The sequence below is a fragment of the Protopterus annectens genome, chromosome 8.part0, assembly GCF_019279795.1.
Source record: "Protopterus annectens isolate FY-2018-M chromosome 8.part0, PAN1.0, whole genome shotgun sequence".
NCBI classification, from domain to species: Eukaryota; Metazoa; Chordata; order Ceratodontiformes; family Protopteridae; genus Protopterus; species Protopterus annectens.
Window position 1 is genome coordinate 918728681 of NC_056741.1, and position 23284 is coordinate 918751964.

The 23284-nt window shown below is 40.9% G+C and overlaps 1 protein-coding gene across 1 annotated transcript in view; it reads left to right on the forward strand.

Annotated features, from left to right (window-relative positions):
- ARHGAP33 (Rho GTPase activating protein 33) overlaps nucleotides 1-23284 on the forward strand; it is a gene marked incomplete in the record, with an annotated part of 3206105 nt that overhangs the window by 1703863 nt on the left and 1478958 nt on the right. The window contains 1 exon segment of the mRNA XM_044080442.1: nucleotides 7672-7821. Within this exon segment, the coding sequence (XP_043936377.1) occupies nucleotides 7672-7821 (150 nt within the window).

Here is a 23284-nt window from a genome sequence, read left to right on the forward strand (position 1 = left end):
GTGGGAATCGAGGTGGTTGGAAACTGTGGTTCAGAAAATCTCAGGGTATTTTCCATGATCCATGTGGCGATAGTTCTCCCAGGGGTGGGTGTGGGTGGGGACTCTAATGGAAGACTCCTCACATGTGGCTGAGGAGGCCTGTAGTACCAGGGGTCCAGAGATTCCTTCTCTGACAGACCCTGTTAGCACTCCTGAAAGGAGGCCCGATTGTCCACCTCTGGAGGCAGTGGGGGGGGGGGGTCGTTTATCCCTGCACCAGAGAACCTGGCTAGAGATTACAGAAGATACATGGGTGCAGAGGATTATGTCCAGAGGTTATACAATTCCCTTTTCCGTACTCTCCCAACAATGAACAGTATTCCTAATGTTCCACCCAGTCAGAGGAAATAGCAGCTCTAGAAATAAATAAATAAAATGCTGCTCAAAAAAATCATCCAAAAGACCCCCCTGACCAGAAAAAATCCAGAACTTAACTCAAGATTCCTTTTTAGTACCAAAAAAAAAAAAGCAAGGGACTGGAGACCAATTTTGGATCTCGGAAAACTGAACAAATCCAGTTCAGTATACAAAGTTCTGGATACAAGGATGACAGGATGTGCTCATTAAATCTTCAGGATGTATACTATCACATAAAAATGAGCAGGCGATCTAGAAGATACCTGCACTTCTGACTAGGAGCCAGTCATTACAGATTGAGAGCGCTGCCATTTGGTCTCACCACAGCCCCCCCCCCCCCAGGTTGCTCACCAAATGCATGGCAGTAGTAGTAGCAGCTCACTTATTTCCTTGCCTGGATGACTTATTTTTTATCCCCCCCAGCAGGCATCTACTGATCAAAACAAGAGATATGAAGTACTCTAGTTGTGCTCTCACCTAAGCATTACAATCAGTCTCAACAAATCTCAGCTAGAACTAATTTAAGTGTTAGAATTCATAGGAGCCTTGTTTAACACTGTATCAGTGACAGCCTCTCTTCCCCAGCCAAGGGTAGAAACTGTTAAATTTCAAATTAAAAAGATAAATTAAAATTCTTCACTGTCAGCCCAACTGATTCTAAATGCTTTATGGTCTATGCCTGCTGTCATAATTCTGGTTCCATTGACAAGATACCATATGTGAATGCTTCAATGGGCTCTGGCAACTCATCCTTTTGTCTACCCAGATCAAAATAACCCAGGCAAGTAAAAGGCATCTCAGAATGTGGATTTGCTCAGAACAGATTTTTACAAGGCCATGCTTTCATACTTCTCAGCCCAAGGCCATAGTGACCATGGATGCATCCCAATGTGGGTGTGGGCACTTCCTGGGAAAGACAGTCCAAGGCATCTGGTCCTCAGAGGAGGCGAACATGCATATCAATGTCTTGGAAATGAGAGCAGTTCTTTTAGCATTTTAAGCCTTCTAAGACACTTCCTTCAGGAGCTATTGCGATTCAGGCAGGCACTATGTCCATAGTCTGGTACATCAACAAACAAGGAAGAACCAGATCTTATCCCTTATGTCTCTGTGACTGTGGCAATGGGTGATCTCATCCAATTGATTTCTGATAGCAAGGCAGATTCTATGGAAATTCAATGTGATAGCAGACAAGTGAGCAGGTCCATCTTATTGCCTCATGATTGGTCTCTCAACGAGAAAATTGTGGAGAAGATATTCCACCAGTGGGGCCAGCCATGCTGTACCCTCTCTGCGTCACCCTTCAACAAGTGCAGCAGGTTCTTTGCCCTGATCCTCCCTACCAGGTGAGTCACCAAGAGACACTTTTGTCCACGATTGCCGCCCTCCAACTCTAATCCCCAAGTTTCTTGAGAAAGCATCTCGATTGAAAAGCACAGTCATCCTCATTGCCCCTTATTGGCCTCATTAGATTTGGTTCCCCTTCCTTTGACCTCATCTGTTTCATCCTTCTTGGATCCTGGATCCAATTCCAGACATTCTGTCTCATCTGACAGATGATTCACCCAGACATTTTGGGCCTAAAGTTGACTGCATGTTTTTTCTAATTCTGTTGATAGCTAGACAACCCAGGCTCTCCTCTCCTATTCATCACATCCTTTTGTCTTCCCAGAAAGCTTCCACTAGGAGGATTTACAAAACTAAATGGGAAAAACTTGTTTAGGTATAAGAGAAAGACACTGATACCTTTTCAGTGCCAGTACCCAAGGTTCTTGAATTTTTGGCTACTGTTTTTTTAATTAAGGGTCCAGTTAATCAGCAGATAAAGTACAATTGGCTGCTACTTCTGATTTCCATGTCTGAGTTAAAATTCTTCCTTTGCTTCATTGCGACTTTGTAAGGCATTTATAAAAGGAACCTTTTTACTGAAACCTCCCTTTAAATATCCTACTCCACCCTGGGATTTGAACTTAATGTTACAAGCCCCAACTCCATCACCATTTGAGCCAGCTGCAAAATGTGAATTCAAGTTTTAATGTAGAAAACAATATTTTGGTAGACATTACACTGGCTAGGAGAGTTTCAGAACTGCAAGCCTCATCTTCTAAACCTTATTTGATTTTTCATAAAGATAGTGTCCTTACGGACCAATCCATTCTTTCTTCCTAAGGTGGTGTTAGGATCCAACATTAATCAATCAACCTTCCACACTTCTTTCAAAATTTCTCCAACAAAGGGGAATGCATTGTACCAAAATTTGCAAACCAACTATAGAATTAAAATGCAATACGGCCAGTGACAAAACGAACAAACTACACCAAAGTGATAAAATTTATTGTCAGCAAAGACGCAGTACACTGTTCAGCACTCTATGGCCTCGGCTAAAGAGCCTTCTAGGAGTTAACAAGCAGAAAAAGACATAATTAAATAAGCACACCAATTAATACCAATAAAGTTATTATCCAATAGAAACATTCAATTGCAAAAGGGCTTTCCAAGTACATTCCCTGTTCAAGCCCTTGGGTATCAATCTATCATACTTAAGAATAAAAATTATTTCTTTAAATAACAATTTATTCTTCAACACAGAAGCATTCTATGTATGGATTTGTTCCAGTATACATGCCTTTAAATCAGTAAATTGCCCCCCCCCCCCCCCAAGCACCATATTATAGTGAACAGCTTTGGAGTTTTCACACTTCTTATTTTTAATGTCTCTGATATGATCCTGCAGTCTTACCTTAAATGATAGTTTTGTTTCCCCTATATAAAAAAGGCCACAGGAGCAAGTCAGGGCATACACTACTCCATTTTTAGTGCAAGTATAATGTGCTATGGGACTATGTTTTACACCATTAATCTTATCAAAACTCTTAACAGCATGCTTGCATACTGAACAATTTCCACAAGCAACTGTACCCAAGGTCTCTATCACTCTAGTGGGACCTTCCATAGGTGCAGAAAAAAAAAGGCTATGAACCAGCATGTCTTTAATGCTTTTACCTTTCTTAAAGGATATCAAAGGAATTCTATATAAATTCTTAACGCAACTTTTTCCCTTAAGAAGAAAAGACCAGTAATATTTAATATTAACTATTTCCTGACTCAACAGATTAAAAACTGCTACAAAATAAATGTCCTCCCATTCCCACATTCAAGCCTATCTGAAGTATTATTACAGCAAATATTTTCCTTACTAACAGTCCCATGTCTACCCTTATCCACCTAAAGCAATTTTTTCAAGGAATTCATAATTAGTTCCTCACTATACCCCCTGTGTTGTTATATTATTGGTCTTTTCATAAAGGATTTAAGGGGACTTCTCTGGGTTCTGTCCATTATCTTCTTAGGGTATTTCATGGTCTGGAAATCTTTTCCCCTTTTTGTGGGCATTCCTGAGCCCCTTCAGGAAAAGTTGCCCTTCCTTCCAGCGGTAATTCGGGATCTTTTGACTCTGGGAACTATTCAGGGAGTTCCATTTTTCCAAAGGGGTTTACTCCAGCATGTTTTTGGTGCCCAGGAAAGAGGTCACTTAAAGATCTATTCTGGACCTCTCTCATCTAAACACTTTTCTGAAGGGTCCCCTCTCTTTGAAAAATGTTGTCCCTTCAGGTTTGTTCCTTCTTCTCATTCCTCATGATTATCTGGTGTCTCTGGATCTCAAGGATGCTTATCTTCATATCCCGATTCATCCCCTTTTCAGGAAGTTTTTACATTTCTCTGTTGCTCCATGGCATTTTCAGTTCTGCTTTGCTCTTTGGCCTTTCTACTGCCCCAAGGGTATTCACCAAATGTCTCGCTCCTGTGATTGATTTTTGCAGGCTAAGGCAGATGCAAGTCTTTCCCCACTTGGATGACCTCCTGTTTCATGCATCCTTTGTAGAGACTTTACTGCAAAATCTTAATTTTCCTTCTCCCTTCTGCAGAGCCTGGAGTTCACTATAAATTTCAAAAAGTCCTTTGACGCCTCCTCAGGATCATGTCTTTATGGGGTGCAGGGTCCAGACTGTTCCTGTGCTGGCTTCCCTGCCTCTTCGCAAGGCCTTAACTCATTTTTCAATCCCTTCTTTCTCTGACATCAGTAACAACAAAGGAATTTCTGAGAGCTCTGGGGTTCATGGCTTCCACCATTCCTATGCTCCCTTTTGCCAGACTCCACATGAGAAAACTTCAGTGGTTTCTAAAGTCAGTTTGGCTTCAGCATTCTCATCCCCTCATTTTTTTTTTAGTTCCTTTTCTTCCATGTCTCAAGCAAGAACTTCAGTGGTAGATTCAGAGGTTGACTCACAATCCCAGGGTTCCCTTTCATCCATTTCTTCCCTCTCAGGGGCTGTTGATAGATGATTTAGATGTGAGATGGGGAGCAGCTAAAGATGCAGAAAGTCTGGTCAAACCTCATCAACAGAAAGACCATATCAACGTCAAGGAGATGAGAGCTCTTCTGCTGGCTCTTCAGCCCTTTTGTCATCTCTTCTCCCCCAGGACCTCTCAAGGTGTTTAGAGACAATACCACAGTGGTGTGTTATGTTAACAAATAGGGGGGGCAAGGTCATATCTTCTTTGCAGGTTGGCACTCCTAGTGTGGGAACTACCTATCCAGTATCAAGTGATACTTCAGGCAATTTACATTCCCTCAGGTCAAAATATTGGGGCAGACTGTGGGAGCAGGTCCATAACTCAGTCAAACAAACAGATCCTTCACAGGGATGTGTTTCTGGACATTGTTCAGCAGTACTTCTCAAATGGATCTTTTTGCCTCCCTCTGAACAGACAACTTCCTCTATTTTGTTCCAGAGTCCCAGGTCCTCTGGTTTGGAAGATGGATGCCCTTTCTTTATGCTTTCCCTTCCCTTCCCTTCACCTCATTCCCAAAGTCCTGCATAAAATACAAAAGGATGCTCCCAAAATCTTGTTGGTGACTCCCTTCTGGCCAAGACAGCATTGTTTCCCTCTTTTGCATTTAGCCAAGGGCAATCATCACAAGTTATCTAACAGGGTGGACGTACTCCCACAAGACATGGAATTTCTCGTCCATTCCCACCTGTCCACTGTTGAACTGACACTGTGGGTGATAGCTTTGTGATTCCACATATAGCCACCTTTTTTCTGAAAATGTACTTAGGGTCCTGCAAAAGGCCAGGAAACCCGCTACTAGGAAATCCTACTTATCCAAATGGAAGATTGCTTGGTGCATTTTTCGTAACCTGGATCCACTTTCTGTGGATGTTCCTTTAGTTGTCTCCAATCTGTGTGAAATGCTCAATGCTGGGTTGGCTTATTCTTCTGTTAAGGCCCACTTACCAGCTATTTCTGCTTGTCTGCCTTTATCACCTCCTTTAGTTTCTAGATTTGAAGCTAAGCAGTTCCATAAAGGCGTCCTTTATATTAGGACTCTCAGGAAGCCTGTTCCTCCTCCCTGGGCTCTTAATTTTGTTTTAGAAAAATTAACCCAGGCTGAGCCTGCAGCTTCAGCTTCCTTGCAACTTTGCTCTTGAAAGACTGTTCTGTTAGTCCTTATTTCTGCCAGATGGGTGTCTGAGCTTCAAGCCCTAATGGCGTGTCCTCCTTTTCTGGTGTTTCATAAGAACAGGGTGTACCTTTGTACTAATCCTCCTTTTATGCCCACGGTGGTGAATGAGTTTTCCCTTAATCAATCTATTCATTTGCCGACTTTTTCCCTTCTCTGCAATCTGCCAGCGAGAAGGTGCTCCACACAATGGATGTGCATAGACAACTCAAATTTTATTTCAATAATACTGAGACTTTTCGTAAATTTGATCAGCTCTTTGTTTTGTTTTATCCTAGGTCCTTAGGATTGGCTGTGTCCAAGCAAACTATTTCTTCTTGGATTTCTAAAGCCATTTCTTTTTTTATTCCTTTCATGGTAAGAACCTTTCTGCTTCTGTTAAGGCTCATTCTAGTAGAGTTATGGCTTCTTCTGGTGCCTTTTCAAGGCTTTGGATACCTCTATTTTTGAGGGAGCTACCTGGACTTCTGTGCATACATGTACCAAGCACTATAAGTTAGATGAAATTTCCAGAGCTGCTTTTGCTAGGGCCATCCTTCATGGATTCCTAGAAAGCTTTTCTGGTCCTTCCACCTCCCTCTCTCCTTCCTGACCTTTGGTACACTCCCTATTGTTGTGAATACTGCAACAGTGAAATGAAAGGACATAGATGTCCTTCTCTTCACTGTTGCAATATTCACTCCCCCCTTCCCTAGTCCCTTTCTCTTCTGGATGTGCTGATTACCTGTATTCTCCGTGGACTTGGACTGGTATTCCTGCTGGGGCTCTAAGCTCTGAGGATAGTATATCCTGATGTCACCTTTGTGCCCTACACTACAAGAGGAGCATATGTGTGACATACAGCGGACCTTAAAGCAACCTGAAGGCTTAGATTTACTGGCCAGACATTGTGATGTCCTTGGCAGGGGACATCTACCACTATGGTAAGATCTTATGCAACTGTATTTTGTGTTTTTGGATCTTTTCTACTGTTTTTAAAAACGTTTTAATTGTATCTTTCTAGTGGTTGTCTGTGATGTATAAAGCAATTGTATTATTTTTCTGTATCTGATGATACTTGGTATTTTGGCCTGTTCAGCCCTTTGTAGATGTTTGTATTTTGAAGTTGCCATGTGTTTTAGTATGAAATGCTTGCCATTGTTTTGTGTTACTATTTTAGGTACTGTTTTTAAATGGTCACACACAAGTCTTCCCTCAGTCTGATCTCAGGCATCATACTTTTTAAGTACATTATGCTATTATTGTAGTGATTTTTAAGTGTTGATAATGTGAAATCCAGAATTGGGTCACTGGATATTTCCCAACCTGAATAGCACCAAAGCCTGGCCTTGCTGTATTGCAGAATATATGAGGACATCACAGTATGTACACTGTTGGATATCAACAAAGTTATACGAAATAATACGTTTCTTAAAAAGGACGTTACTATTTTACAGTTTAAATTTATAATGTATGCTTTGACTACATAAACATGGAAGATATGAAATTTTCACTGTTTGGGAGCTGGATGTTACCAGAAAGAATTGAGAATTACTGTGTCATTTTCATGTTGATCATTGTGTTGTATGTGGCGCACCTCAGTGTTTACCTGCTGAAGTGATAATTGAAGGAAAAGTGTTAACATATCTTTTCTTCATATACTTGTAAAACTTTTCACTGTCTGGAATATCTGAGATGTACTGAAAGATGTCGATTATTCTGCTTTTACATTTTGGATATTTTATTTTCTTATCCTTTTAAATTACTAGTGTCAAGGAAGCATGGCAAGTTGATTGGCTTTTTGCGAAACTTCATGAAGTCACGTCCCAGCAAGCAAAAACTAAAGCAGCAAGGCATCTTAAAGGAACGTGTCTTTGGCTGTGACCTTGGAGAACACTTGCGAAATTCTGGAAATGATGGTATGCTTATATGAAGTACTCCAGCACAAGAATATTGTATTCAAGAGTTGAATGTTTACTTTGACTCAAGTATGAGTAATATTTAATATAGGAAGGATCTGTTCGCTATGTTTCTAGGCATGTATTTTGAGTTTGTATGGTAATGGCTGAAGATAAGTTTTGTAATGTCTGTCTGGATACTGCATTCAGTTTACTCTTACTGCTGTCACTGAGGTCTGTTATCTCAAGCACAGGTATGTCAGACTTTATATTGCTTCTGCTGACACGTGTGGGGACTTCAGCTTCCATTTGGTAATTGCTGTTCTGACTATTATGTAAGTATATATCAGCAAGTCTTTTTTCCAGTCTTGACTAGGAATCTAACTGGAATGCACCTATGAAATAGAGACTCTTATTCAGTCTTAACTTACCTTCCCAGATGTCTATGAAAACTGTGTCTAGTTCTTGTTTATCATGTCCATCTTCAGGCAACTCCAAAATTTCTTTTCCCAAGTCCCCATTTCTCCTGTAAGGCAACACAACTATAGATCAGAAGATCATAGGAATGTACATGGCGGGTATTTCGCAGTATCAGAGTACTTATGCAGGCATTTCCAAGTCAAAATTTTAAACCTTTGAGGCGCGGTTGCTTATTTGGGAGCTGCAAAAATATAATCTGATGATGTTAATCTTCCTATTCATCACTAATGGGAGTCGGCCTAATACCAAGCTCGCGTACAGCAAAAACTCTCGAGCTAAGCTGCTACCCACAGTGCCCTTCTCTCAATTAACCATGATCTCATTTGCCGTGCAGCCATATAGCAGCATTTCGCTGAGCTCTCCAGCTGTCATATTTTTAAAAAAATGTACTGTATTTGGAATTTTTTCTGTTTTAACTCTTTTTCTGCCTTATTCACTATATCTAGCTCTACTCTCTGGTATCTCTCTTACCATCATTGGTAAATGCCCTCCTCTATGCTTGTGGTATCTTTGATGCCATCCTTGGTATTTCTTTCTCTCCTTCCTTTTTGTATATTTTTTGGATCTGTTTGGTTGTGTATTTGATATGTCTGATAAAAAGGGACTTTGGGGTTCAAACATTGCACTTCCTGCAATGGCAAACTCCCCAACAGCGACGTACATGATGATTGTGTCTATTGTCTGGGGGTTTCCCACTTGTCTGTGAAACCTCCTTGCCAGATTTGTCTAAGCTTCAGTCAGCGGACACTGAATGAAAGAAAAAACAAGCCCATCTTGAAAGGCCTACTATCTTCGCCTTTCTCAGAGGCTCTTTCTGTGTTGGGGGTCTCAACCCCTCCATTGAAGGACAAGAAACGTCCTCATTGTGACCCCTCTTCACTGGCTGTTGATAAGGGTAAGTACAACAAGCATAAGGCTTACAAGTCTTCGGAGCATAATATTGCTCTGTCGGCCTCGACTATTTCTGTTCCGAGCTCAGCTCCAGTGGCCTCTGTGGGCATTACCATGACTTCTACATCGGCGTCGCTTTCAACACCGACATCTACGGTACCAACTATAGTAACAACTTCTGCTCCAACATTATTGTCTTCTGTAGCCTAGGCACCAACCTCGCCCCCCCACCGAAGTCGGTTCGGACTATCTACATGGAGCCGATTATGACTTCTACTCCAGGTATTTCTTCGGCACCGAGTCCTTTCTCAGCACCGTTAGTGCCCCTAATACCTGTCTCAAAGTTGAAATGTTCGGTGCCGACATTTCCAATGCAACGGACCCAGTACTCCCCATCATTGGACCTGTTTTCAGGCCAGGCTTCTAGCCCTTTCCGGAGTGTCTGTAAGGTCAACCAGGAGTCTATCTGAATTGGATGTGGTGTGCCTGTTCGATTAGCTGTTAACAGCAAGAGGGATTACATATTTTCCAAAAACCCATCCCACTTCTGGTTTTGGGTCTATTGCCCCCATGACTTCCACTTACTCTCCTCTCTCGGATCCATTGAGGTGCTTGCTTCTGGAAGCACTCACCCTGCATCGGATCTTCCCTCTGAGCTACAGCTACCATGGGCCACCTCCCCAGGACACCAAAAGCATAAGCCTGAGGAAACCTCTGTTCAGGGTAATCTCCCTTTAGGGTCTTCTTCACACGCTCCCACTGAAGAACCTCTTTGGAAGAAGGCGTGCAAGATGAAACACCTTGCCTCCCCGGAGGAGTCCCTCACTGAGGATATGGATTACGATGATGGGGAAGGGTCCCCACGGTCACCCCCTGACGATGTCTCCTTTGGAGACGTCCTGGAAATATCGAAGCAGAGGGGTGACTGGAAGCCCTCCAATCCTTCCTCGGAGGAGTCTGTCTTCCTGCGGGCTTTCTGCTCTCGGCCTTCTACTTTTTGGGTGACCCCACCTGCTGATGAGTAAGTCCAGCTCATTGTGCAGTGTGCGTGGAAGAACCATGATACCATTGAGGCCATTCCCTGGCGACTGGACAAGGTTCTTTCCCCACCAGAGGAACAGTCCCATTGGTCTAGATGCTTGCCAGTAGATGCTATGGTGGTGGCGGCGGCCACAAAAAAGACTTTGCAGAGGAAAGTCCTACTGTCCACCCACCCAACAGAGATTCCCGGGTGGTGGACAGATTAGGGAAGCGAGTCTTTGCTTCAGTGACCTTTGCAGTCAGGTCTCTGAATTACTTGGTGCATTTTACGAGGCTCCAAAGGGATCCCATTTCGGAACTTTCAGGAGCCCTCACGGGTCAAGCTTCTGACTTGGCACGTGACAAAGTTGCTTCTCAGCTTGCAACCCTAGAGTCTATCTCCAACTCGTCCATGAGGTTGCTGTCCCACGCAACTGAAGTGGTGTCTAGAGCTGCAGGTGCAGGCGTAGTTATGAGACGCCACGCCTGGATGTGCATTTGTGACCTCTCGGACTCCTTCAAGTCTTCTCTGTTGAATGCCCCTATTGAACTGTCCACTTTGGTTCTAAAGTGAAGGACACACTGGCCAGGTGCGAACAAGATGGAAAGACCTTGTCTGCCATTTTTCTATGTTTTTCCAAATCTCAGAGCTCTTTCTCCAGGAACCAGAGGCGTGGAAAGATATGGCACAAAAAATCTCAAGGCCCTTTCTGCAGTGCACGTGGTGAGTATTCCCCCCGAGGCAGAGGGAGTTCCAGTAGTGGAAGACTCCCCTTTATGGGCAGAGGGGGTCCCCGAAACCAGAAATCCAGGGATTATTTCTCCATATGACCTTATCAGTGTTCCTGAAGCGCTGCCTGATTGCTTTCCTCTGGAAGCAGTCTAGGCTCGTTTTTCTCTGCACCAAACTACCTGGCACTCTATTACAAATGATCGGTGGGTGCAGAGAATAATTTCCAGAGGCTATTACATCCCTCTAATATCTTGCCCAAGACCTTCAAAATGCCTTCCCGATCTTCTACCCAATAAAAGGGAAGAGTCTGCTTCAGAGATAAGAAAGCTGTGTCAAAAGCGAGTCATCCAACCAGTCCTCCCAGACCAGTGCAGATCCAGTTTCTACTCAAGGTTCTTTTTGGTGCCAAAAAAGACCGGGGATTGGAGACCCATTTTGGATCTCAGCCAACTAAACAAATCAGTGGTTCAAACCAAATTCTGCATGGGCACGATACAATCCATTCTCCCTTTTCTTCGAGAGGGTGTTTGGATGTGCTCTGTAGACCTCTGGGATGCGTATTGCCACATCAAAATGGGAAAATGCTGCAGGAGTCTCCTTCGCTTCCGACTGGGAGCCAATCATTACCAATTCAGAGCCCTGCCATTCGGTCTCTCGACGGCCCCCAGAGTGTTCACGAAATGTCTTGCAGTGGTTAACAGCTCATCTGAGGGATTCCAAGTGTTTCCATATTTAGGCGATTGGCTCCTCTCCTCCCCCACCAAGCTCTTACTGATCATGGCCCTCTGCTACACTCTCGCACTGACAAAGTTTCTAGGCATCACAGTCCACTGGGAAAAATCAAATCTTCATCCCTACCCAGCAGTTGGAATTTATAAAAGCAGTATTCAATGCTCAGACAAGCCAGGTCTCTCTCCCACCTCACAGGCTTCAGAGGTTATGATTACAAGTGCAAGTGATACTCTCTCAAAGGAAGGTGTCAGCAAGGGAAGTTCTGCAGGCTCTGGGGTCTATGGCGGCAGCCATCCCAATTGTTCCTCTGGCAAGATTGTATATGAGACTGTTATAATGGCTCCTTTTGTCCCAGTGGGTGTCCAGTCTTCATCCTCTAAACTCACAGATCCTCATTACCAATTTCTGCAAGCAAGATCTTCTTTGGTGGATAAGGGCAGACAAAAGTCTTTGGTGTCACCCCTTCCAGACCCCTCAACCCAACGCCATGGTGACCACAGACGCTTCCCTGATAGGGTGGGGGGGCCATTTTCAGGAAAAGACAGTCCAAGGCACATGGTCCAGCTTGGAGATCTGGCACTTTACAATGGTAAAGTGCAAAAAAATGCTGTATTTTCAAATTATTTATTGTATCAATACACTTGAATAACTTGAGTACAAAACTTTGATTAAAGGTACTAAACTTTGCTTAGATGGCACTAGATGCAAGCCAACACTCTGGGATCTTTGTCGAGGACCCCATGGATTTTAGGCAAAATTCCTAACAGTCCCCCTTAGATGGATCCAGCTGGTAGGGCTGCCGCATTTACCTGTGACTTTTACCAGCAAGTAAACAGCTGCTTATAAAAGTGATAACCTGTCTACCCATACCATAATTGTAAATTCAAAAATAAACCTGCCTAGTAGAATTTCCTTATTAATAAACTGTAAAACAAAAGAAGGAAAATAATGAAAAATTATAAGACATTCCCATCCCCCTACCTCATTGAAAAAAGTTAGCAAGGAACATAAGAGCACTATTAGAAAATGTAGAGTATGAACTTAAGATTCAGTTTATACATTTGTACAATCATTAGATTTAAATAGGTTTCAGCTTAAATTTGATGGATTTTTGACAGGAAGAACTGTTCCTTTTTTAGATGTGGAATTAAGTATCTCTGATAGTAACACTCTTTATACTAGAGTACATAGAAAATTTGAATCAGGAACATATTTTGTTCATAGAGATAGTTGCCATCCAGGACACACTTTGGAAGCATTACCTTATGGTAAAATGCTTAGAGTGTCTAGGTTATGTAACAATATTCAGGATTTACGTAAAGAAATACAAACTATGGTTGATATGTTTAGAAATAGAGGGTATAATATGAATTTATTACAAAGTAGTTGGGAAAAGCTTTGGTATGGTGTATATCCAAGTAAGACTCAGACACCAACATATTATAAAACTTCACATCAAGTAAATTATAATGAATATTTAGAATCTATATATTTTGTTTCAACATTTGGATGTTTTAGTTGCAAAATTCTTGAAGAAGTTAAATATTTTTGGAGGTATTTGTATTCCTTGAAAAATATTAAAACTTGGTTGAATGGGAAATTATATTTTTCATATAGAAGAGGTAGAAACATTCATAATTTCGTTGTTAGGGGCAACTTTAGCTTGCCATCAATTAAAATGAATTTTAATCTGCTTAGCTTAGGGACCATAGGTTGTAATAAATGTAAATCCTGTAAATTTATAGTTCCGAAGTTTGAACATATTAATGGTATTCCTTTTACGGCTTCTTGCAGTTATACATGTAGTACATCAGGAGTTATTTATGCTTTGAGATGCTCCTGTAACATGTATTATATCGGAGAGACCAAAAGGGCATTTGAGGTCCGTTTGTTGGAACATGCTAGGGATATAAGCAATAAAAAACAAGAAAGTTCTGTAGCAGTTCATTTTGAGCGTTTTCATCATGGAAATAATAAAGATTTACAGGGCACTATTTTAGAACATATGACAGTTTCAGTTTTTGATTCATGTTTGTTAAAGAACAAACTTTTATTTAAAGAATCTGTATATATTCTTAAATTTAATACATTACATCCATTTGGATTAAATGAAGAACTTAATTGGAAATGTTTGATTAATTAATTGTTTTATTGTTTCATTGATTATACTATAAGAGGCAAGTATATTCAATGTAAGTTTTTACTCATTGAAGGCTTTTGTCAAAGCCGAGACGTCAAGTTTCAATAAACCTGTGTTTCTACTGGCTGGTCGTTTACTATGAACTTAAGGTTGCTACAGATACCGAAGCAAATGACAAATATTTTTTAGTTTATGTGAGGAAATTCAGGGATAGTTTCCTAACAATACATTGAGATCATCCGTAATATCTGAAATTCCAGTCCCAAGGATATAGCCAGTGCATTGACAGATTTGGTGATAATTTTTCCATACCTACTCGGGTTGTTGCCTCACTATTTCTGAAAATTTAGTTTGCTCTGAAATTACTTTATAAATAGTCTTGGAATCCATATGAAAAGCTAAAAATAATACTTTCATAGGACCGGACAACATACCAGTCTGAAATTTCATTAGTGCAAGTATGCAGTGTGTGATTTCCTACTTAGTGTTCAGCCTCAACCTGCCTACAGGTTTATGCATAGTGCTTGGAGAAAAGACTCTGTAACATCCATTTGTAAAGGGCAGCCCCTAATTGGGTCTAACCAGTTATACGCCCATCATACTCTCCAGCATTATATAAAAAGCCATGAAAGGTGTTATAGCAGGACGAATACATGTGAAAATATGTAACATTAAGTGGTCTAGGCCCCATGTTCATTTTTGTGAAGATTCTTTTAAAAGATTACTGAGGCTTTGGACATTGGTCAGTCAGTGTACGCTGTATGTCGCAAGCCGGTCAAGGCTTTCGACATGGTCTCTCCCTTACTGGTATTATTGAAAATTAGACAAACTTAATGCAAATCACTGCATTGTAAATTGTATTGCATATAGGTTTATCCAACAAATCTCAAGTTGTGAAAATTACTGATATCATCTCTGAAAGTAAAATTGTAACTACTGGGGTACCATAGTGCTCAGCCTTCTCCTGTTTTCACATTTTTATTTCACCGACATCCAGGTCACTATCCCAGAAGTGATTTGCCATATTTTATAATTGCCAGATGTGCACTGTTATCTGCCCATACACTGGTACTAAACAGATTTAGTAAGGGTTGAAACATGCTCCTATCTTCTTTCAGCTTTTCACGGTAATATACTCCTATCTGGTGTACCAAAAAGGTCTCAAGCTAAATGAAAGAAGTGTGGCATAGTACCATTCTGCAAAAAAAAAAAAAAAAAAAAAAACTTGTACATTATAAATGGTACTCCTTTTTGACAGACATGATCATAAGAGACCTGGGTACTTATATGGAGAGTTGTGTCTCATTCAATCATCACGTAAAGAAATCCTTGTATTTAGTCCTATGCATTTCTAAGGGAGTATCTTCAAGAGTCAGAGAAATCACTCTACTGCTGTAATCTTCACTTATCAGATTTAATATCAAATATGGTGTTCCCACTAGTACATACAAATCCAAGCATATTTTCAACTGGTCCTGATAGATTAGCATGACTCTTCTTATACTCACTAGCTTACTTGCTTGCTCCAAGGTGACCTGTATCTCTCTCTCTCTGTCCCAGCCATGAAAGACCAAGTACTGTTTGACCTGTTTGTTTGCAAAATCAGTGGGTCTGCAGACACTTGTTCTAGGACCCAAATCTGTACCATCAAATAACTGAGGCTTTGTAGTGGAAATGTGCCAAACTCAGTGCATTTCCGACCTGTGGAATAACGTGGCACTACAGGTCAAATAAAGTTCTACTTTGGCTACCTTTAATGCTAGCCTTGATAACTGGATCAGTATACATAAATCTGCATGAGAGTATCATGCATGGTTATGCTTAGCTTGGGAGGTGAGCTGTAGTAACTGCACAGAAAGAAAGACAAAAGCTTTTATCGGTGTTTACTTAAAAGTGTATGTAGCTAAGCATCTTCTGGTCCCCATGATTGTTTGCCTATTGTTGTTGCTGAATAATGGGGAGAAATCTTGAAGCAAGCTTAAGAGCTAGCATGAGAGACAAAAATAAGACTTGGAAGTTTCAGATTTTCAGGTTGACTGTAAAGTTCAGAAAGTTTACAGATATTTTATAAATGTGTGTGTGATGTCGGCCTAGAGTAAAGGACAACAGCAGTAGGATCAATCGTTCTAAAACATGTCTATTTGAGAGTTTAGCCCTTTCCAGAGGATGCTAAGGAGCAGCACCTTAATGCTTCCCTTGACTGAAACCTCTTGTTTAGTCTTCACTGATGGGAAATTATCAAAAAAATAGAAGAAAAGAGGAAGTCAGTGAATTCTGTCAAATAACTTGTCCGTCCATCCACAATCCCCTTTTCCCATTTTTGCACATGGGTTCCAGGTGTCTATCCAACATGGACAATCATCTAGAGCCAAGGTTTACACTGCCAGGTGGCAAGCCCTGCTGCAGTAGTTCTACACCGCACACACAAGTACCTATGGCCAATTTAGAGTGTCCAGTCCACCTACTGCATGTCTTTGGAATGTGGGAGGAAACGCACATGACCACAAGGAGAATATGCAGACTCCACACAGAAAGCACCCCAACTGAAAATCAAACCAGGGAACCTTTTGCTGTGGGTTGACAACACCATCCACTGTGCCGCCCTTGTTTTCCCAGGTACAGCAGAAATTCAATACAAATGATGGCCGTTTTACTTCCTTTCCACCTCAGGGGTCAGTAAGCCAAGTAGAAGAGAGCTGTCTTGAAGCAAAAATGTCAGGACAAGAGTAAAGGAAAATACAGTCAGACTTGTGATAGCAGCTTCAGGGGTGCCATCTGAGCTAACATGACTCCTCTGACAACACTATCCACCTCTGTTCTCCCCTTCTCCAACCACAGCTACCTGCCCTACCCCCTTCCCCACCTCCTGCGAAGTTAATTGTCATTCTTCAGTGAAAATTGTATAAAAACTCTATCGGAGAAATGTCATCTTGGACATAATCTCTTCACGTTACAAAATAGAATTCAGGATGATCTCTCCCTTCATAGACATGCCTTCAACTCCAGTTGGTGAAGTGGAAGGTCTCCTTGACCACTTTCTGCCTCAAGGAACCATTAAAAGCCCTATTGGAGCAATTGGAGGATTTTTTGTTCATGCTGTTCCTGTTAATCTTTCAAAATTAAACTTTCTCTTCTTAAGGGTGCCTTATTTCAGATTACTTTCCCACCATTCGTCCTCAACTAAGGTGCCAATTTGCATGTTCTTATCTGCAGAGTGCAGAGGATATCATGTCCAGGCAGTAGGTTTCCACTTCCATTTAATGTCGCTGCTGTTTGGGTTCTGTATTAATTCAAATGTCTCTGCAAATTGTCTTGGCCTGGTAGTGGCATTCACTAAGGACAAGGGAGATCCATAGCTGCACATACCTGGATGAGTGCCTGCTGCAGGCCAGTCGGGAAGGAACTGCAAGAAAAGCTATAGTTTGCCTTCAACACTTTAAAGAATTTGAACTTCTGTGTGAATTTCCTTGTCGCCATCTTGACACCCAACATAATATGAAGTCTTCCTGGGAGCTACATGGACACACCTTATAGGACTTTCCTGCCACCCAAAAAAGGTGACCTTCCTAAAGGACTTTTTCCTACAGCAGTCAGTGGATGGCCATGACAGCAAGTTATTTTCTTCAAGCTATGCATTTTGTAGCATCCCTTATCCTCATTGTTCCCTTTCCAAGGCTCTGTCTGTGACTGGTACTTGAAAAACAACGAGTGCAACATTTTACACCCCTTTGAGAGTGACTTAATGTTCTTCTAAGAATTCAGCGAGAGTACCTGGTGAGATGTCAGGGCAGATATTGAGTTATTTCAGCCCTCCAGCAAACAATTTTTACCTGACTGCATATGCTTCAGACAAGGCTTGATGGGGGTACACATTTGCAACCTCAAGATGGAGAGTCAGGGGATCCCCAAACATGGCATTGTTCGCCAGTTACTTTATTGTGGTATAATCTGAACTACCCATGTAAACCAGATCCAGTTGTGGGAGGCATGGAAAAGGTAAGCCAATAAAAGGTAAAAAGGGCCTTTTAAAAAGAAAATCATGGTGCCACTTATCTGAGACGACAAATACTGCTTCAAATGTTAAATAATGCAGTAATTTCCTAATATATTGACCGTAGCAGTAAGTCTTGTACGTGTAGTTATTCTGACAGTAAAAGGTGATTATCATCTTCTTATGGTTTTTGTCTGCAAGAGGAGGTTTTTTGCACACGCTTTGCAGATAATGTAGTGAGCTGTTTTAATACAGGCTTTCAAAATAATAGATTTACAGGTCTGCCACTTCATGGAAGTATTTTGGTTCTTGTATATGTAGCTTAATAACTATAATGCAACTGCTATTAAAATGCAGTTTTTGTATAGCCTGTCCCCTTCTCATAGAGGGATGAAACTGTAAGCACAGCCCAGGTGACCCATATTTGATTAGTGGCTTTGTGTGCCTGTAGGAATGGGCAGTGGAGGAATGGTTTTGAACAGCCAGTGCCAATTCTTCCACCACAGATGGGGGGGGGGGGGTTGACTTTGCCTGCTCCTTGGCAGCAGCTGCTGGAGGGTAGGCAATCACATGTGGAAGACATTGGAACAGCTTGAGCTGCTAGTGGCTTTATGCACATAGTTGAGTTCAGGGGAAGTGGGCGAGTGTCAAAATGCACCCACACCTCCCCTAGGCAGGCAGCTGTATGAGTTATTGAGCTGTATAGTGGAGAAAAAGTGTAGGCCTTTCCACAAGACGTGCAAGCTGACCTGCTCCATAAATTCCAACAGCAAGGGAATGGATTGACCAGTTGAGCTCCCTGGATTGAAAGAATGGTGATATAGGGCTCTCACCTGCCTGACAGATGACAGGCTTCTGACACTGCAGGATTAATGAGGACACTTGAATGCAGTTAGAGGAGCTATCAAGGCAGGGCTTTGCAGATGTTAGCAGGGTAATGGTATCTCAGTGGTATTAATATAGGTTTACTGAAACATTTGCTCTGATGATATCACTTTTCATTCATTCTCAAAGAATGGGTCTCAGATCCATTGTCAGATGTGACTCTGCGCTTACTACAGCTTGTGGAAACCTTCAAGCTGTCGAGCTCTCCCCTACCCATAATGCATTGCTGCCCTGTCACCTCAGATCTCGTTTGCCTCTTCTGCGTTCAGATGCATTTCTAGTAGAGTGCTCGAGTTCAAGTTTTTCTTTTGTAAGCTAAGTGAACTTTTCTTCAACTTTTTTTTTTATAAAACACGTGCTACAAAATAATCAAATACAAAGTCGTAGGAGTCCACAGTTGAAAATGGAATATCTTTTATTGAAACACACAAACATGTGATCCTAGCTGAGTATAATGAAAAGTACCAGAACATTTCTTATATATAATTAGGTTGCTTGGAGCAAGGAAGTTGTTACAGAGGGTGGTTCTAAGAGCAGTAAAAACATTCAAATCATTAATTTAGCCAAGTCCCCCTTATCTGATGGCATCTGATGAAGTCTCTGTAATTCTGGAATATTGAGACGAAAGCACTTTTATATTTTATTGTTTATTAAATAAAAAACGTGCTTGGTGGTTTTAAGAAGTGGTCTGCCTCCTCTACACTCATTTTTGTGGATTTATACGTTGAATTGGTTTTGAATTAAAACTGAATCTAGAAAGCTACAGACAAATTACAATTGAAGACCAGTTTATTAACACTTTGTATAGGCAATCCAACTAATCAAAACGTTTAGTTAAGAAACTAAAAAATGACTAACAAAAAGATCTACCAATAGACATCTATCAGAATAAATATTAATAAATGTACAGCTTTTAACAAAAATCACTTTCATATCAAGTAAATACTTCATCAGGTTTGTGTGTCAAAAACAAATCATAATATGAATGAACATGTGTATAGCTACACAAACCTAAGTAGGATGAAAAAACAAAAAAATAATTGCTAAGCTGGAAATACAGTAATAAATGTTAAAAAGAAAGCACTATGGCCATGGAGATCGGTTAGTGTGGCATGTAAGTAAGAAGGCAGTTAGTTTGGGAAATGTAAGACTGCACTCGAGTAATTGCAACCTTTAAAAAAAAAAACTAGGCCCATGCACTTTTGTGCACTATTAGACTTTCAGTGCCTAAAAGGAAAAAATGTAACAAAAGTGTTCGGTTTAAAATCTAAAGTATCATTTAATGTGGAGCTCTGAAAAATTATTAATGTATACTTGAGCCACCTAACGTATGTCTTTTATGACGTTGTTAGTTAGTGCTAAAAGAAGTAAACCGTGTTTGATATTTGTTTTTAAACACAATATAAGCAAGTAATGTCAGCATTAATCAGTCCCATATCAGTCTGTTAAACTGTGGGCAGTTTTCTGAGATCTGGTATGCTTTTTATGGAGCAATAATAATTAAGCACCAGTTTTCTAAGAGTTCACTTTCAGCTGCCACAGTAGTTCACGTTTTTCTAAAAGATTAGGGATGTCTCCATCTAGTTCCAAAAGGTCCACATGGTCAATGATTTGAAATTTAAAGCCTGTGTGGCTTTTGTGTACCTGCAGGTGCTGAGCCAGTGCTTTATTCTTGCACTTAGCTCTAATTTCAGAAAGATGGCCAGAAATCCCTCTTTGTCTGTTGAGTATTTTCCCAATTTAAAATGCTTCACAGTCATTGCAGCTAGCCCTGTAAATCACCTGCATTGAGTTAGTCTCCTCCTGCATTGGTTTTAATCTTTTTATTTAAATACAGGCAGAAAAACATGTCTCCCTCTTGTATATGCTGACAAAAAACATTTAGCTCCTTGCATATTGGTGCATGTATCCTGTGGTCTGGGCCTACTTTCAACCCAACTGCTGATGAAGCAAGGAGCTTCTCCAAGGATGTTGATTAAATATGAGCTTTCAGTAATTATGGCCCAATTCTCTCTAATAACTTTAACGATGCTGTAATAGTCAACAGTAAAAGTCAAGATACAACTGTCTGATTTGTTGCCCATAGATTTCTCCTGTAAGTTAAGTGCTGGCGCATTTGTACTTTTTAGTTCAATTATAGGTTCCAAAATGCTTCTTAATATATTGCTTTATTGCATATCCCTTCACTAAAAAAATTATTTTCAAGTTCATTTAGGTTCTTAAGGAAGGGTACTATTTTTCTAGTGATCCTAGTCAACCTATAGACCTGGGACTCAACAATGTTATATTTTGTCCTGGTGAGATGGAAATTGTGTTATGTAGCAGGAAGTTTACTCTGGTAGGTTTTCTGTGAAGATCTGTCTCAATTTTCCATTTCGGTCCAAATCTGTAGTCTGCATATCTAAGAAGACTGCCAAGGTGAGGCTGGTGGAAGAGGTGCAACGCAGGAAGCTAGTGGTTTGATTCAGATAGCTCTTAGTCTTCTAATTTAGCACTGTCTCCTTTCTACACAATAAAAATATTGTCAAAAAAGCGCAGATATACTCTGACATGTTGCATGTATTCTCTGTTATAAACATAATCCTCCTCCCACTTGCCTGGAGCTATGTTGGCTAGGATAGGGGACGTAGCTGTCCCCATGGCTTATACCAGCCTTTTGTTTATAGTAATTTCCGTTAAAAGTAAAGAAATTGTACCTAAGCACCATATCTAAAAGTTTACCTGTTTATTCCTGTTGTGATGGTGTGCCATTGTTGTTTTTCCTGTAAGAATCAATCACTGTTTAAATACAGTAATTGTGTAGAAGTAGAGTATATAATGATTCGACATCCATTGTTAATAAAATACTGTCAGCATCCACTGTAACATTTTTTTATTTTCCTTAAACAAAAATCATTGGAGTCTTGTGTGAGATGTTCTTTTCAGCCAGAGGTTGTAACAAAAAAAAATCCAGGTAGATGGCAGTAGCCTAGGTCAGAACCACCCCCCTCCCCCACTTGCAGCCACTGGCCTGTAAGGAGGGATTTCTCTATTTTTATGTGGCTTAGGAATTCCAAAGAATTAAAGCAAGCATGGGGAAGGTGTCTGTAAACAGTCAAACAAATTATCTGGTAACAAACCATCATAAAGTGCAGTCAAGGCTCTTCTAAAGTTAGACTCATAATAGTTTGTCACTCAGCATTTCTTCTATCCTCTGGCTATAGCTACTGGTATCAGTAACAACAATACCCCCTCCCTTGTCAGCCTTCATAACCCATTGAGACTTCTCTGCCTAGCTCTAATAATGCTTTTTTCTCACCTTTAAGGTTGTAGAACTTTCTCCCTGCTGGTTTTTGCAGTACTTTCCTAATATTCATTTCACATTTAACTTCAAAGGCTGCTAAAGTTTGGTGTAAGGGAGGGAAATGATTAATGGGTCTTTTTATTGTTTCTTCAATAGTTTTTTTTTTCAGTGGTATCAGATTTGCCATGGTAAAGAACTTTCAGATTCAGTTTTCTGACATAGGATTTTAAATCAACCAGTACCTGTGCTGTGTCAGTCCTGCAGTGGGGAGCAAGTTAATTCCTTTGAAAGTGCACTAATCTCCATGTCAGTAAGTTCTTTTTTTTAGTGATTCCAAACAGTGGGGTAAGTTAATAATGTGGTTGGTTTCTCTGACTGATTCTGGGTCCTGCAGTGTTGTTGGGCACCCCCAAATATTTAATTTCTCTCACTCCTGTCCAGTTCTTGTTCTCTTGCCTTCTGGAGGAACTCTAGCTGGGGTTGGTGATTGTTGAAACTCCTCTTGTGCCTTCTGGAGTCTCTGGGGATTGTAGTAGTAGTCTCCCTGGTGAATCTGGTAGTATTCTCCTCTTGGGCTCTGAAGTTGGTCCTGGTAATGGTATTGGTCCTGTTGTTTGTGTTGTAGTTGATGTTTGTAATGTCCCTCTTGGTAGTGTAGGTCTCTGCGTTCCAGATGCTGCTGTTGATAGCTGTGCTGTCTGTGGTATCTGTTGTCCTGTCGGTTCTGGATCTGGTGTTGGTTCTGGTTGTGGTTCAGGTGCTCCTCCAATGGATTCTTATCACTTCACTGAAAGACCATTTCAGTGACACCCATTTCACTGAGACCAAATCACCTAAAGTTCATTTCACCTAAAACTAATTTCACTGACGAGTAGTACTCTAAGGCAAGTCAAAGATATATGTAATTTTCCCCATTGTAGTGCGATCCTGGTGTTAGTATATATAGTTAGGGAGGGTGTGGGGGGGTGTAGGCCCCCTACCTAGTTCAGTTTTACCAAATAATGTAAAACAAAACCAAACAACAAAAACAAATTAAGTGGGGGGGGGCTGTGCCACCCACACACCCCCTGACTATATATATATATATATATATACTAACACCAGGATTGCACTACAGTGGGGAAAAGGACATCTTTGACTTGCCTTAGAGTACTACTTGTCAGTGAAATGAATTTTAGGTGAAATGAACTTTCAGTGAAATGATCTGTAGGTGATTTGGTCTCAGTGAAATGGGTGTCAGTGAAATGGTCTTTCAATGAAGTGATACGAATCCCCTCCAATACATCTCTCTGATGTTTCTGGTCCTTTTGGTGTTCTGGGTGTGGTTCT